This window comes from Poecile atricapillus, chromosome Z (genome assembly GCF_030490865.1).
Source record: "Poecile atricapillus isolate bPoeAtr1 chromosome Z, bPoeAtr1.hap1, whole genome shotgun sequence".
Lineage (NCBI taxonomy): Eukaryota > Metazoa > Chordata > Aves > Passeriformes > Paridae > Poecile > Poecile atricapillus.
The window spans coordinates 40,919,472-40,936,276 of record NC_081289.1 but is presented as its reverse complement, the minus strand read 5'-3'; the positions used below and the strand labels follow the sequence as shown (position 1 = coordinate 40,936,276).

General features: G+C 38.5%; 1 protein-coding gene across 1 annotated transcript in view; it reads right to left on the bottom strand.

Moving 5' to 3' along the window:
* Positions 1-16,805, bottom strand: part of LOC131572571 (receptor-type tyrosine-protein phosphatase R-like) — a 146,943-nt gene that overhangs the window by 55,647 nt on the left and 74,491 nt on the right. Inside the window, exons 5-7 of the mRNA XM_058825820.1 lie at positions 13,547-13,660; positions 10,227-10,382; positions 2,862-2,972 (exon numbers count right to left, since the gene is read on the bottom strand). Coding sequence (XP_058681803.1) covers positions 2,862-2,972; positions 10,227-10,382; positions 13,547-13,660 — 381 coding nt within the window. The remainder of the gene's footprint in view (positions 1-2,861; positions 2,973-10,226; positions 10,383-13,546; positions 13,661-16,805) is intronic.

Here is a 16,805-nt window from a genome sequence, read left to right as displayed (position 1 = left end):
ACATTAAACAAGACTTAGCTAGGTAAACCATCTGTTCATTCTGAAGGGTTTAGAATTGCATGGATAAGATCTCTTTGCCATAATTTTGCAGAAAAAACACCCCTACTGTGAAGCAAGGACACTGGTACCAGTAAAGATAAAAGAGAAACTTGAAATATTTTAACTGTTTTTTTTTCCAGTGAGTGCTTTCATCTAATTTGTTTCTGATAACCAGCAGATAAATAGCTCAGATATGCATGGTCATGGCAATTCTCACCATACTTTCTTGTCACTAATATGTTTTGACATTAGTTTCCTTGGTCATATGTAAAGAAAAGGAAAGGAGAGAATACCTGTAAGATAGATGTTAACACACCAAAATCCCACTTCTCAGATGTCCATATGGAAAAGTCTCCCAAACAGACCCAAGGAATTATGGTTTTGACTTCAAAAATGTGGACAGTATTATTTCATATACTATTTAACAATCTATTATTAGACCCTAGGGAAAAAAGATAGCTTGATCCTAGCAGAAATAAAAAAAAAAGTAAAACAACTAACTAACAAACAGCTTTTGATCTAAGCACTAACACTTTTCTGCAGAAAGTGTTATAACAGTTTTAATGAATTCTATGTAAAGTAAAAAAACCTAAATGGCCAAAAATACAGTGACCAACCCAATCTGCCACTCTGACACACATTAAATGGGATAAAAACCAACATGAGCTGTTTCTTAGCTTTACAGATTGCACATACCCCAGATATTATCAGCTCCTGGCAAAATCTTACACTGTCTAAACAGTAGCACACGTAAAGATACAGGTTGGACCTGGGAGGAACAGAAAGGGGAATGCCTGCAGGAAAGACCACAGCATAATAGCAATTCCATCTAGGAGGAATTCAAGGAGTCTACTAGTATTGACCTCCGCCCTAACTTCAGAGCAGCTACACCCAAACTATTTCTGACAGATGTTTGCCTAAAACCTTAATGGGTGAAAATTCCCAAGCTTCCCCAAGCAATGCAATCCAGGGCCTAGTGACACATGTGATAGCAAAGATCTCTCTAGTAAGTCAGCCAAATCACCCTGTGAAACATTTTCTTCTTTTCCAGTCCCCTGTGGATAAAGTATTATCTTCTTCCTTATGACAGCCATTGAAATCTTTCCATGTTTGAGAACTATCATGTTTCTGCTTGCTCCTTTTCCCTGTCATAAATAAACCAAATTATTTTATGTCCTTTGTGTCTCTGATCATTCTTGCATCTCCTTCCTCCTATAATTGCCTGAATTTTTTCACAAATGTGGTAGAGAGAAACAATAGAAAATGAGTAAGATATGATACTACAATCAAATAATTATCATAGCAGAGCTGAATTCATGTCTTAGAGATCATATCCTCATTTATATATCCCAGGATAAGAAGTGTATTTTTTGCAAAATTGATGTTGCTTATCTGCTTATCTACTGTTCTGTGATACTGTTCTGTAATATTGCTGGAACCTTTCCTACAGAACTGGTTTTTTTTTTCCATGTATTTCCTGTATTGTATTGATGCACATGATTAGAACTCTTGTTCCTGCCAAGCAGCATTCTTGTTCTTTCCCTTCTTTTCTCTGGCACCCTAAGAATATTTGAAATTCTGATACTGTCATACAGAATGCTTACAATTTCCAATATCGTCAATGAATTAATGAAAACATTGTGCAGTACCAGGACAAGGACAGTCAGCATTTTCTATACCCTTCCAGTTAAATAGTCAGTAATGACCAAAATAACTCTTCTCCAAAGTAGAGAGTAGAGAAGAAGACTTCTGGATACCCTCCTTTTTTTTTGAGTGAAATGGCGTGGAGAGATGGAGACAACAAGAAAGCAGAAATTAAATAAAGCAACAATTTCCTGTGATAAAATAAGTGCTTTTCAAATCTTAGGAAGATTTAAAAGATCAAATAACATTTTGTTAAAAATTTTTGTGAACATTTGTATAAATGTGAATATTTTTTAATAACTTCAGATTAGATATGCTTTTTGTCTTATGGCTGTAAGGTTAAAGAAAATTAAATGTGTTTGAGAGCAAAATATCTCAAAAGACTCCAAGATACTATGTGTTCATAAATGCTGATAATTGTCAGAGAATTCAGTTAACACTCTCATGTGTGCATCGCAGAAGTATCATACAATTTAAAGAAATTAAAGAAATTTAAAGAATTTAAACAAAACATAAGATACAACATTGGACAAAAATGCAAATATTACCCTACAAAAGTCAGTGGTGGTGTAGTGCTGTTCATCTTCTGTGTGACCATTGCACATCTCATATTCAACATATTAGAATTATGCCTAATGCTCAGAAACCTGGCCACTGAACTCATACAATGTGAATGGCAAAGCTGCTCAAAAATATGGTTACTCCTTCATGTACTTACTAGTTATTTCAGTTTAAAATTTGTGTATTTGATACACAAATACCAACACACACTCTAACAACTATGCACTGACAACACTGTATCAATGTGGTGTTGCTTTTATTAGCCATTAAAACTGAAATAAAGGCAGGTAAGAGGACTTCAGGGATTCTGGGACCTAAGAAGGTTGAGAAATCATCACTCATGTCCCTACACAGTTACCCTGTAGATTTAAGAACTTGTTATTTATTTCTTCAGCTTCCCTCTAGGTACATTCTTCACTCAACTCAAAATACATCAAGAAATGTGATTCTTCAAACTTTGGTTTCCCAGCATTATGACAGTGACCAATTCTTACCTTGGAGTTGAGCTTCTAACAGCCTTGAGAAAACACCCTTCATGTAAAGAATGTGTGACCCTATCCTTCAGACTATGAAAAGCATTAAGTACAAAACAAAATAAAGGTAAAAGGGAAACTTACCATTAAACAAGTCACTAGAATGACAAAGATGCTGAGAAATATGACAACTGCATAAAATCCTTCTTTGCTCCAGATTTTGTCTGCTTCATGCTGGCCTTGCAAAACATTTTTCTTTTTTAAGCAATGAAACAGAAAGAGAAAAAAGGTTATAGAGTGGCATGTGCAGATTAAATAGCTCTCATTTGGCATTAATCATTCTCCTCAGCTTTGTCAGCGTTGAAATTCCACAGCACATGGCATGACTTTGAACGCTGCTCTTGGCACCCCCTGCCCACACCCAGGCCATGGAGCAGGGCCAGCTCTCAGCTCTGCACGGGCATCTACGGCCGTCTGAGAGAATTCTCCACCAGCTCTCACAGCCTGCTTGAAGGTAAAGCAAACAATACCCAGTGCCTTGCTTGGAAACCACCTGGCTCATCAGGTCAAAGGGCTGAGCCCCCTCACGGCCTTTGGGAAGCGCTTGCCCTGTCTCTTTCTCCCCAGTGCTTATCTGCAGCCCCAGCACCCACATGCCAGCCTTCCCAAAGTTTACACCTGACACGGAGCAAAGAGCAGCGACTTGCTGGCTTGCCTTCATGAGCCTGGAAGCCCTCACATTGTCACCTCTATATTACACATACTTATTTTGCTGAAAATAATCTCGTTATCTGTCTATCTATAATTCTGATTATCTCACTATCTTTGGTTTCCTGCTGATAGAACATTTCTGAAACAGCTGTGCACACTAAAATTTCCAGAACTCCTGGGGAACTCCTGGGGATTATGAAATAATAATGATTGTAAAAGCATTTATTTTTGTCTTTACTGCAGTACTGGGACTTGGTTGGACTATTAAATTACCAAAATTTCACAATGTTTTCAAATAGAGATTTTGTAGCAGAAACAAAGTACATGTACCCTCCGTCTAACTGCAGTGTATTATTTAAAGTATGTTGCCTGATGTTTCTGAGACCACAGTTCAGTAGACATTGCCCTTCCAATTTTCAGCTAGTTGCTTTCATTTTCTTAATTGTGTCTTTTCAGTAGAGTTCTCAGACTAAGTAAAGCCAACTTTATAAAATTCTGGTTTCCACTGTAAATGGTCAAGGTCTTCATGTTTCTCTCTCGCTGAAGTTCTCTAATGGCTTTAAATAAACCTCTTGTTTAGCAACTAAGTTGTCTTCCCATCCCAATGCGGCCTTTTTTCCTCTCTGGGGATGCTGTGTAAGAGGACTGGCAGTTTACCACAGAGGAAAGAGCTCCTCCATGCCAAGATGAGGGGCTGTTCAATGGGCCTGCATAACTGCAGGGATGCTCCAACACTGTACATGGGTACATTATGCCCCAGGGTCTGCTTAGCCACGCATTAGCCTGGTTTTTTGCACAGCTAATGTACCAAGCCAACTTTGTCTTCCAAAAAGGCAAAGCCTCCCAAAACCAAGCCTCTTCAGCCTCCCAAACACAGAAAGTCTGGATGATGATGAATTAATGTGGGAAAGCTTCCTGAGGAGTGGGAGATCATGGCCTGAGCAGGAGAACAAGCTGACAAAACTGCTGGGTGCTGGAACCTGATATAACTTTCATGGTCCTCCATTATGTGCTGCTTGTTTTGAGAAAAGTCAGGACAACGCAAGACAATTCACAGATACAATTGCCACAAAATGCAAACATTTTAGAGAGGAATTTGGTAGCATGGCTAATTTACAGACGCTCACTGGGAGTTGAGGACTGAAAGCATAATAAAGAGTTTTCTTTGGAAGTAATAATTCTGGGGACCAGAATGGAAATCCTTCAGGACAACTACAGAAACCAATCTTGTAAAATTAGTATATTTGTGTGTGTAATCATGCATCATTTCATGGTCTGGGCTTTAAAATGTTGCAGGTATTGACAGTTTAAAAAGGCTTATGAAGTGTCAGTTTGATGTTTAATGAGCAACTTAAAACCCAGGGCTTTCAAAGAGAAGCTTGCCAAATATTTCTGAAAAAATTGTTCCTAGACATTTTTAAATACTGCTGCCACTGTAGAGGGGTACAGCTTTCTCTGCAATCTGCCACCTCAGCACAGCAAGGCCATTCTGCTGTGCTCATGGCACAGGACTTGGGTCCCAATACTGGCTCAGAGCCCAATCCTGCAGCTGCTCCACATCCAAGACTGCTCCTGTTGGGCTCCATGGGAATCCCATGGTGACAGCAGCAGCTGCAGCTGTGGCCTATTAGCTATAACTCAAAGTTTGACCCTGAGTGGGTTACCTGATGGCCTTCCGGTGTTTCATATCTCTCAGGAGGAAATTTAGATAAAAAGCAGGAGCTAAAGGAGAATGGCTGTGCTGATCTTTTGTGAGAAAATGGGGTGGTTTAATATCTCTTTACTGAAAGGACAAATACACTAAAAAGTAAATGAAAAGCTAATAGGATTTTCAGTCATAGTGGATGAGAGACTTAAATAAACTTTAATTAATTAATGTCATAAAACTTTTAAAATATTTTATAACAGATTTCATATACATAACAGAATGTAGAGAATAAAAGAAGACTTTCAGAGAACGAATCTCTATGATGTCTGTCTGGTGCTATGTGTGTTCAGGACACGTGTTTGCCTGATTTGTCTTTCTAACAAAAATGTTGAAAGAATATTAACAAATGCTGTAAAAAGGGTAAAAAACGTATACCACAACTTAAACTTACTTGACACACCATTCTGAAACACTTCAGTAGTACCTTCACCTACTCAAGGAAATCTCTCTCACAGATCTAATGGGTGGAGAGTAAAATCATTGCTTAAGCTGCTTACTAATGACAGACGAAGCTGTGACCTCCAGTAACTGAGTCGTCTCACACCCAAGATAAGGAATTGCTTTTTGAAAACGTCAACGCTGCTCATTCAGAACTTTGTTCCTTTGTCTGGGAAAACTGATAAGAGGGATAGCAACTGCCACGCTCACTACAAATTGCTGACGCCCAGGAAAAAAGCTAATAGGATGGCCAAATGCAATGCAAAAACAAGAAGATTCTTGTCCTTCAGATAGTTTTTGAGGAATAGGCTGGAGGATATATTCAGACTAATTTGCAAAGATCTGCAGCTAATAAAGGTGGGGGAATATCAGTGCAGATGGAGTGGCAAGGGAATTCCAGTAGCTCAGGGAGGATCAGATCCTAGAGCAAACAGGGAGGAAGGCATAATTTCCTAGTATTTCCATTCCCTAACAAGACTCCAACAAGGCGAGTTTTTCAGGCAGAATGAGCCAGGTTAATTTAAATTGTTTGAATACATCATGATTCAATGTGCAGAAGAATCAATGTATTCTTACAATGCCATTCAATCTCTAACCTTACTGAGGAGTGCCTGCACACAAGGATATCTGCTGAACTGGAACAAATGTGTTTTTTCTAAACAATTTTTCTAAACCTTTTTTTTAAAAAAGACACTAAAAGTCCACCCTGGCTTTTCTGGTCTTATTATGGAAAAATAGTGGAATATTTCTACAAGCAAGTAAAATGAGCAGCCAGCTTTTGATAATAGTAAGACAGACATTGACCTGAAGTAGTCACTGTAAAATCTGTGACTGAAAGATTCTGCTGTAGGATCAGGGCCTGCCAGAAAAGGCATATTTTCAGTAGAAAACAGGTGAATTTGCAAATTGGGTCAGTTAACCCCAATTAGTCCCTTGGGCTGGAACACTAATGAAAGCATAGCAAGTTGTAGTTTTGAGCTCAGCGGAAAGCTTACAGGGAGCTGGGGGTAGAACTCAAGATCAAAAAGAGTTCATGGAAGTTCACACTGAATAGCTTTGTTTTTTCTGCTATTTTAACTATGTTAGCAAAGGCACATTAGGAAAGCTGCCAAGAAATCACTTCCACCCCCAGTGAAAACACGTAGGAATGTGTGTGAGCTCTCAGGCTCCCAGGACACTGGATAATAACCACTTAACCATGTCATCCATGACAAAGTCTCCCCAAAAGCTCTACCTTAGGCACATGTGTGATGAAGTGCTGTGATTCCACATCCACACTGGCAGCCTGCAGGGCTTCTGCTCCTATTGGGTGCTCTGGGTGCAGCTGGGCAGATGTTACACTACAGCTGCCTTGCCTGATCACAGGAACATGTGTTTGTGCTCTGCTTTGTTCCCAGGTGCCTCTGTCAGTCCAGGCTGTTGTAATTTCCAAGATACTGGTTTTGATCACTTGTCCTTACAACCACTTACAGTTTCTGTATACTTTAAGTGCATGATAGCTTCCTTTGATTTCTTCTCTAATATGTTAATATCACATACTTCAAAGGCAACCTCTTTGTGCAAGGAGGCTGTAATGCTACATTTTGGGATTGCAATAATATTGGTATGAACTCTGGAAATTTCTCCGTCAGTGATATATTTCCAGCTGGCAGTTAGCTTAGCTCTCAAAACATAGTAACCCTTATTTTATTTACTGTAACTTCAGTTATTTTTGTCATTCAAAACCACTTCAAGTTTTCTTCTAGTAAATTCTGAAATCCAGTAGTATTATATTTTAATCCAAGCAACTTAAAGACATTAGGAAGCCAGGATTCCCACACCATAATAACACAGACTGCCTAAGTCATCAAATTTAGTCCTACCATCAAGCACCAATTTTGCTCTGGTGAAGTCTGCTCCTGACTGTGGTACATCCCATGGAGCAGAACTCAATCTGAAATTCCACCTCAGACACAAACTTTAAGCCACAATAAAAGATCAAATGCTACAATTACAATAAGTCATTGGAATATCAAAAAGATATGAAAGGTATAGACATTGTCCTGGACCTCTGAAATGGCAAGGACTCCTTTAAATTTACACATTCCCACTGGTACATATCTCATTCTATGCCAGGCAGTAAGGTACTCTAATGGCTCCCACAGCAAAGACATACAGGGGAACTGCTCTTTCAGCTACTGCAGAATAAGAGACTGGGGTATAATTTTGAGACAGGCAATTCACTTGAAAATAGATCAACCAGTGATCAGTGGATCAGCAGATCTGAACATGCAAATTATTTCTGTAAGGAATGGAAATGTAGTTCCAGGTACTGACATCCAGTGGGATTTTTGCTGTTTATGGTATAGTATGGGCTGAGACTTTGAGCAGAGCAGTTTTCCATGTGGTTTTTCCTACATAATCTTGGTAAAATTTCTTTGGACAGGCTAATCTTCCACAGCATTGACCTCTGGAGGTCTAGTTTACACTAAACCTTGTTAAAAAGGGTCAACCAAGCAATTTCAGGAGAGGTGTCTCACAGATGGGATGAACTGCCTGTAAAACAGGCAGAGATGTAAACATCTCTTCGTGTTTACCAGAGAGAGAGCCAGCAGCCTTTCAAGCCTTAGGCAGCTCTTACTGAAATACAGCTGAAAAAGGAGACAAATTCCAGCCCTAACACCTCTGTGTCAGCCACCCACCTAGAAAGATGAGAGTAAGCTTCCTTTGTGCACAGATACACTGATAATGCACATACAATATGGTTGTGAAGCATTCACACTTTTACCAAGAGATACAAAGATTGTAGGTTGCTGGTTTTTAGATGTTGTTTTCTGTGTAGTCTCACACGTGTAAACTATTTATTGGCATCCATAAGGAATACCTATTAGTGTAAAGCTGCATTATTTTTCAGGATCAGTGCCTTAGCCATATAATCTGCTATCAATTGAAATATCTCTTGTTTCTCCAACAGTATTAGGAGTTAGAGACTGCACAGCCTTCATTCTAATAATCCTGTTCTAAATTATTTATCCACTTTTTTTTCCAGGAAGAAAATACAAATATCTGAGCACTCCAGATTATTGAAATGTATCTAACTCAAGATGAGCTCTTGAGTTCAGTGCTTGTTTTTTTTTCCAGCATCTCATCATAGCTTGATGACATTTCACCATTCATCTATTATTCATATAAGTTCTTGCCCCATGTCTACCTGAAGTGTTATTTGTAACTGAAGTCCTAGGAATAGATAATTGCCTCTATCGCAACCATCAGACTCGTGCTTCAGATACAAAGGAAATTCTGACCTAAATGAAGCTTCACTCAGGTTGCTAACGGATGATATAGACTTGATTTGACATTTGAAAACCACTGCTTTGCTATGTTTTGTATTAGAACAGCTAAAACTTAAGAATCTGAATTTTGCTGTAGTAGAACATGAACTGGCCTTGTTTTATATTTCATTTTTTTGTAACAAAGACATCTAGATTCTTAGAATACTTATAATGAGCAGAACAATTTCTAACCAGTAGAAATATAGGTAGGCATAACAGCCCAGCAGCTCAAACAGCAATGTCTCAAACATGGCTTTGGATATAAAAAAAACCTAAGAACTTTTTACCTATAGAGGGAGACATACCACATGAATGTATTTAATTTTTTCCCCACTTTTTTGGACATGGACACTTCCTCTGCCAAGTTGGCAGTTTCCACTGAAAATCTTGTTTCTTGACAACATGATTGAAGGAGTTTGGCCACGAACTGTATTCTGAGGGTCATTATATGTACATAAGGGCTTCAGGTAACACATTAAATAAAATGCAGTGTAATGTGGCCATGTCCATGAGTTCACTGGCTTTTTACCCTTAAGGCTTTTGCTTTCTTTCATTTCCTGGGCACAGTTTTTAAATGATCTGCCCAGAATTAGATGTCCATCTCACTGATAATGTCTCAGATAACCTGTGGAGATGACAATGTAATCTCTGCTTTGAAATGTTTGGGTTTTTTTTTTTTCCAAAAATGGATGAAGTCATACAAATAATAGCTACCAGTTTCATTTTTACCCTCTTTTTGGACCACATAAAGAAATTAAATCTCTTGCCAATCCTGAAAATAGAAAGAAGCATGTGCGTAATGTACAGATTTAGTTTTTCAAAATCATGTCAGACAAAAATTACATGGGTAATAATGGTGACACCTAACATCTGCATTTCATTTATCTCTCTACTGAAATTGTTATATCTTCCTATCCATATTAATAGACCAGAATTCCTTATGTCCACTTCCTTTAAGGCAATTAGTGCCTTCTTAGGATCTAAACTGTGACTTCAATGGTAGCTCATCTGTGCAAGGAAGACCCTGATTATTAAAGAGTAAATAGCCTAATAAAGCATTATTAAAGTACTTTAACAGAGCTGGTTGGATGAGGCTCTGAGCAATCTGGTCTAGTGAAAGGTGCAATAGTCCATGGCAGAAGGGTTGGAACTAGGTGATCTTTAAAGTCCTTTCCAAGCCAGGCTATTCTAGGATTCTATGACAATTGCCTTATAGTAGTGATGCTATCTTAGCCAATACATTTTCTGCCTCATGCTTGAGAGCCTCAGCCAGAAAACTTCCAATGATGTAAGTGCCTAATCTGTATCTAAATGATACAGGTTAGAAAATTGATAACCAACCTCAGGGGAGACCTCTGTTATTCCAAACTGGGATAAACTCTGATGCAAAATGTTGATATTAAGGGAACGCAGCACTTCTTCAGATGGGAGTGCCTCAGAAATTCCTGGCTTACTGTTCAGTGGAGACACAAACAGTTCCACACAGTTTTTCTTTGCCTAGGGAAAAAAAAAAAAGCAAAATCATAGGAGGCATCTGACATTAGATAATCTCTTCTGTGTGTAGATTGCAACTGTAATTCCAAAGATAAAAGCATGGAATATAAAAGTTGCAACCTGCTCTGTGAGGACAGCATACCTTTTGCCTATCTGTAAATCCCAGCAGACTGTGGATGAAAATGCAAGTCCTATACGTGGGCATGTGTGCTTTGTCTCAATCGATATTGATGAGGTAGACCTTTCCTGAGTCTAGCATCATTAAGCAATCAATATAACATAGTGTTATAAGATAGGAGGACCCATGGGATGGGGTCAATGGCAATGTGCCAGCAGGGATTTTAGCAGATAGTTCACCTGAGCTGAGCTGAAATAGGAATGCTTAGCATAATGCTGTGATATCTGGACATTACTTTCCAGCCCCTTGTCAACACTGCAGACACATACCACAATAAAGTCCTTTTAGTTGACTACAGTGCAACTTAGTATGGTCCAACAAAATTAAAGGACCAAGGAAGTTTTGTTAACACTTAATGGGTAATCTGAGAATGTCCAGTCCCCTACCTATTAATTCTTGGCTTGGTGTCTTTCATGCAGTCCTGTCAGCCTAAGAGGTTCTGTATTAGAAATGTCAGTGATGCCTACTCTGTTTCAAGGTAGCAAAAGGGAAGAGAGTATCTCTGTTGTGATAGACTTGAACAGCACATGAGACAGCTCTGATGTCCAAACAGGATGTGGGAACCCTGGCTCTCCAGGGCTATGGCCAGTGTAGCTTACACCGTGGAGGAGAGTCTAGATCTGGGGGATTCCACACACATAAGGTAGGCATGGTGCTGCTCCCTGCATTGCTGCCTGGGCAGGCAAGAACCTCACCACTCTGGATATTTGCTATTCATCGTTATGGGATGGGAGAGATCAGTTCAAACTGGGATAATCCGGATTTCCCCAGCCTCCTTCCCATCACCTTGAATGTGAATCATTAGCTCTACTGAAGTGAAGAAAAAGACATGTTTTACTATTCTTAAAATACCTTGCATTCAAAATAGAGCATAAAATACTGCTTGCATTCGAAACAGAGCTGCACAGAAAATAACTCAAACATGTTTGCCCTAAATCTGTCCTCTGTGCTCTCAAATGTGCTGCTTGTCCATCTGCTCAATAAGAATGGTAAGGACACTGACTACCAGTGGGTGCTGAAGAAACTGATTTGAGGCTGTGCTTGTACTCAGTCTCTGATGGGGACTGCTGCTGCACGCAGGTCAAAGGCACCAGGCAAGGCTCAGTGGGTATGCAGCATTCCCAGTGTTTTGAGCCTCCCCAGTTTATGAGTTTCTCTATCCCATTAAAGGATCTTTATGGGAGAAGGATGTACTGGAAAGGTTAAGGAGACACTGGAAATACCAAGTTAATATTTACTGGAACACAGTGTGCTGTTACATGTAAGAGGTTAGCAGGCTGTCTGCTTCCCCTGTGCCCATCCACATCCTGGCTTCCAGACTCCCATCACTTCTGAGAGCCGCTCACTTGGGAGTGAGTCACCCCACCTCACTTCAGTTGTCTGCCTCCAAAAGTCAGCAGAGAGGGACTGGCATCTCTAAAGAATTATTTAATCCATCCTAATATAATCAGAATGGATCTCAATGCCTCTTCTCCTACAGTTACCATCCTCTCTACTGCTTTTACAGGGAGCCTAGATGACTAGTTTGGACTACACTGAAACAAGGCAAGATGAATTTTGATGTGCTCTGCTTGCTTGCCAGCACTCTGTGTGAAAGAAATTGTCTCATATTAGAAGGATGAAAAGTGTGACTAATGTCTCCTGAGAAGTATTTGTCTTCCTTGTGAATTTTGACTGTGTGTGATTTTTAGAGCAAATAGGGGAAAAGTTTGCTTACTTTCTTGTATCGCTGAAATATTGACTCATAGAAGAACTTTTACAGGTGTTGAAAAGACTAATTAAATAATAGTACTTACTGTATTCTGGGCTATATGCAGGTGCAAAATGATATTATCTCTTTCCTTAAATCATAAATGAGAGGAGAAAGCAAAAAGCAGTGGAGCCAGTAGGAAAATAAACAGCGTATTTCTTCTGTTTATTTACGTAATTTTTAAAGAGCATAGTAAGAAAGCTACTAGGTGATTCAGTGTGTTGAAATACGCATTTCAGACTCCAAAACATTTCTCATTTAATTGTGCTTTTCTCTGAATATGTCTTTAAACCTTCCATTCTGGTCAATGCAGGGGACAAATTACATTCAGCACCGCTTGTCACCAATGAGTGAGATTCTTGAAGAATATTAAAAGGGCTGCAGTGCATTCCTATTGATCTTTCTCACTGTATTTTTTGCAAGATCTTTTCTCAGAGAGACATTACTTGAAGGAGTTTTATAATCCTTTTTGATGTATACAATCCTATCAAGCTTTCAAGGCACAAAATCCTTTCATGCTGAACCTGTCAGTTTTCCTCCCTAATATTCAACCTGCACATAGAATAAAATCTCTCTTCTTCCCTCTGCAAGTGAATTGAAGGCTAGCAATGTACACATGATGTTGTGTTTTCTTGCTTCATGGTAAAATTGCCATAAAAAGACAACAGTGTTAAGTATGCATACAATTACAGTTGATTAAAAAAAAATCTTTTTTTGCTAGAAGCAAATTTATTGCCATCTTTTGCCAATAGGATACCGTAGTCTACAATTTCTGAGGACAGATCATTATAGAAGAATATCAAAGCGTGAATATTAATACTGTAGATGACATTTAATTTACTTATGGGAAGTCTGAGGCTAAATTGTGAAGATGCCTTTGAAAAGATGAATCACGTGTATTTTTTTGAACAATATTCAACCTTTGAGAAACAAAACATGGATAAGGAGTGAACATGAAAAAGAACTGCATTGGAATGAAAACTAAGAGATAAGCAATCTGCTTATGAATAGGGCAAAAAAGAGGTTTATCTGGCTTAGATGAGAATAGTGTGTTTTCAAAGGAAAATTTAAATAATTTTGTAATGGGGATCTATTTTTCTGTAGTGCAGTTTAAGAAATGGAATAATAAGTATTTTTCTGTCCTATTTAATTGCACTCTTCCATAGTGACAGGTAAATAAATTTAAGTGAATTTAAATAAAGAGGTACACTTTAATACCCACAGTCTTTTGGTACTTACAATGAGTCTGTTGATATGAACCTGCTGAGGTAACAGTCCCAGTGCTGCTGCCACTCCTTGGCGAAATAGCCGAAGCAGTGTGATATTCAGCTTGTTTACATCCATTTGTAATGTCTGAAAAACAAATCAGTTCAAATAAACTCCTTGCCCAAGACATTTAGTTCTCAAGATGACTGATCTCTGGGGTTTTTCACTAATTGTTGCTGGGTTTTTTTCCTGTAACAATAATCTGTGTAATCTATGTGCATCACAATATATAATAAGTACAAAGGTACATTTAAGTACCTTAAATGGTATTCATTAGCAAAGTACCACCTTTATCCAAGTACACTCGGAATGGGTTCCAGATGGTTTTGGCTTAATTCCTTAGACAAGTCACAGTGTTAAAGACAACACAATTACTAGCTTAGAAATGAAAGTCAAGCATTAAAAATCAATGCATCCTTGAAGAACGAGATGTCGAGTTTGCACAATGAAGATTCTTTTGGAATATTGTCTTAGCATATGTCCCTGAAGGTGAAGAATGAGTCAGACATAGTGAAATCATACAATTTTAATTTTGATTAACAGTTTCTGAGATCAGAAATGAAACATTCTGGATATATTCCCCATGTCTGAATTTCCTAAAGTCCCTCATACAAGTCACAGGATGAGAAACTATAGCATTGAAGCATTTTCTTTCCCTGTGTTAGAATTATAGTGAAATTTATAAGTTCCTCAAGTTCAGATCCTTTTTGTGAAGTCAGTGAAATTTTACCCAAGAAATAATTTACGCTCAAATATTCTGTGTCCAAGAAGACCCAGATATTGGATATTCACATGATGCCTGGTAGAAAGGACTTCCCTGTGGTACTTTGGGGCCTGCTTCTTTGTTTTCATATCCCTTTTGCACACAATATGTAGTGGAGAAGAGCGGAAAGATGACTATGTCAGACGACCACAGGATTCTAATGCTTCTGGCGATTTCTGACTTAGGAAGTTACTAAGTTCTGCTGGAGCCAGTTGACTTGAGATAAAAAAGATTTTTATTTTAAATTTCCTATTTAGAGCCATGTGCCAGCTTGCTGCTCTGAGGAACCAAGCAGGTGTTCTTCCTTCCTAACCAGAGCTGCATAAAGAGAATTAAATATCCATGGGTCAGACATCACACTGGGAACATGGTTATGGTTCAGAAAGAAAGGAAACATTTATGTCAAAGAAAAACAACATCACACATTTTGACTGTTGTTCTTTATGAGTATTTATAAGCTATAATATAAAACCATAAAATATTTGCTTCCCTTTTCCACTATCGATTTGATCTTTCTGTCAGTACTCGGTGTTTTTCTTTCTCTTCCTCCCTTTTCCTCATTTTTTTTACACTACTGGGATTGTCAGGCCTTGATGCATGAGATCTGTTCTTACCACACAATTGGAAGTATTGTAAGATTCTTCCACTTAAATTACCCCTTCCACCCTGGCATTTTCAAAATGCAGAATCTTCTCTTCGCTTTTTCTTGAATTAGATAGACATCCTCAGTGGTTCTAAAATTGCTCCAACTGAAGTAGTGATAATAGTGATGTCTTGAGAGGGGGCATGTGGAGGTTTAACAGATGTGAGGACTTCTTCTCTACCCCAGACTGACTCATGGAACACCTGACAAGAATTGGTTTGGAGCTTTGAAGCTGTCACTACGCTGAAACAGCCTGGTCTGAAGGTCTTGACTAAATGAGAAAGTGAGCTGCTGCTGAAATAGAAAGACTGTCATGAAGTCCTGAGAGACCATTAGGATGGCATAAAGAGTGCCCAAGCTGGTGACCCTGAGTTATGGGGATAATAATAACTGCTGTTACTGAGCAAAATCGGCAGGCATAAAATCAAAATACATTCATTTAAACATACTTGAGCCAGGTATCATAACACATTAATAGAGGTATTGTTAAATAGTGTATTAAGACCTCTTTGATAAAGACACGGAAATTAAACAGCCAGAAAAATATCTAGCTTCAGAAGAGCAGAAGATCTTAAAGAGCCTATAAGGAGGCAATAAATTCTCATAGATTTAGTATTCTGTGATTTTGGTTCATCATATTCAGGGACAGTAAAATGTGGTGAAACTCCACTATCTTCAGGAGAGTCACATTTCTGCCTACCAGGTCTTAATGCAGTCCACTGTGTCCTTTAACAAATATTCATCCAAGGCTGAAGTGTGTGTGTGTCTCTGTAACAGCTACACTATCCTTTGTGCTCCTGGGGGAAGCCTGAAGACCCTAGCTCTCTGTCAGTCTGGCATCAGCCTGCTTAAAAATCTCATCTGGAAATGCACACAGAGATTACAGGACCCTTTTAGAAAACCACCTAAGTGGATGGGAAGAAAATTTGCCTTAAGTCTTATCTCAGGATGCATCTTTTGAAGCAATAAAGATTTAATTTTTTTTGGTAACTTTTCACCCCAAAAACCTCAAGAAATATCTGAGGAAGAAGCATCTCACACTGATTATGAGAACCTTCTTTGTTGTCCACTGAAAGGATCTGCTTCTCCTTTTCTGCTGTCAGTGTAAACCTTAGTTCCTTGGCAATTATAGCAAAAATTAAGTGAGATTATTACAGATCACCTTTTTGTACTTCAGACAGCACAGGGGAGTGCATTTGAGTCTTCTTGTCAAAAGGAAAGTAAGCAATCCAGAATCTGTCACTCTAGGAATGGAATTTCTAACTCACTCTGTGAAAGGTAATTTACATAAATGCTTGGTGGAATCCCAAGAGCACCTACTTTAGAGGGAGAACATCACCAATGTGCTCTGTGCTCTCTATTATCCTTTTTTTGGTATTGCATTCATAAAAGCATAAAGCAGAAGTGGACTAGATTGGAGATGTATCAATTCATTATACTGTGGACAACTCTGGATGCTTATGGTAAATGACAGGAACAAGGCAAGTTTTCCCAAGTTCCTTCTGACAAGACACAGCTAATTTATATCTATTCAGCATAGGCAACAGGTCTCCTCAATAACAGCATTAATAACAACAACAACATTATCAGACTGGTCTGGGATAAAGGCAACACTTGGGTGCATTATGTCTATATCTATCTATATCTATATAATCTGTATCTATAGTCATATATTATATCACTCTGGCATATGCCTCCTGAGGGTGACTGAAATGTAAGTCTGACCTGAGGGTCTGCTATAAAATTGCCTTTCTGCAAATTCTTAAGTGTAACAATTTTTGTTGAAAAAAGTTAGTCAGAGAAAAAAAAAAAAGAAAAAGAAAATA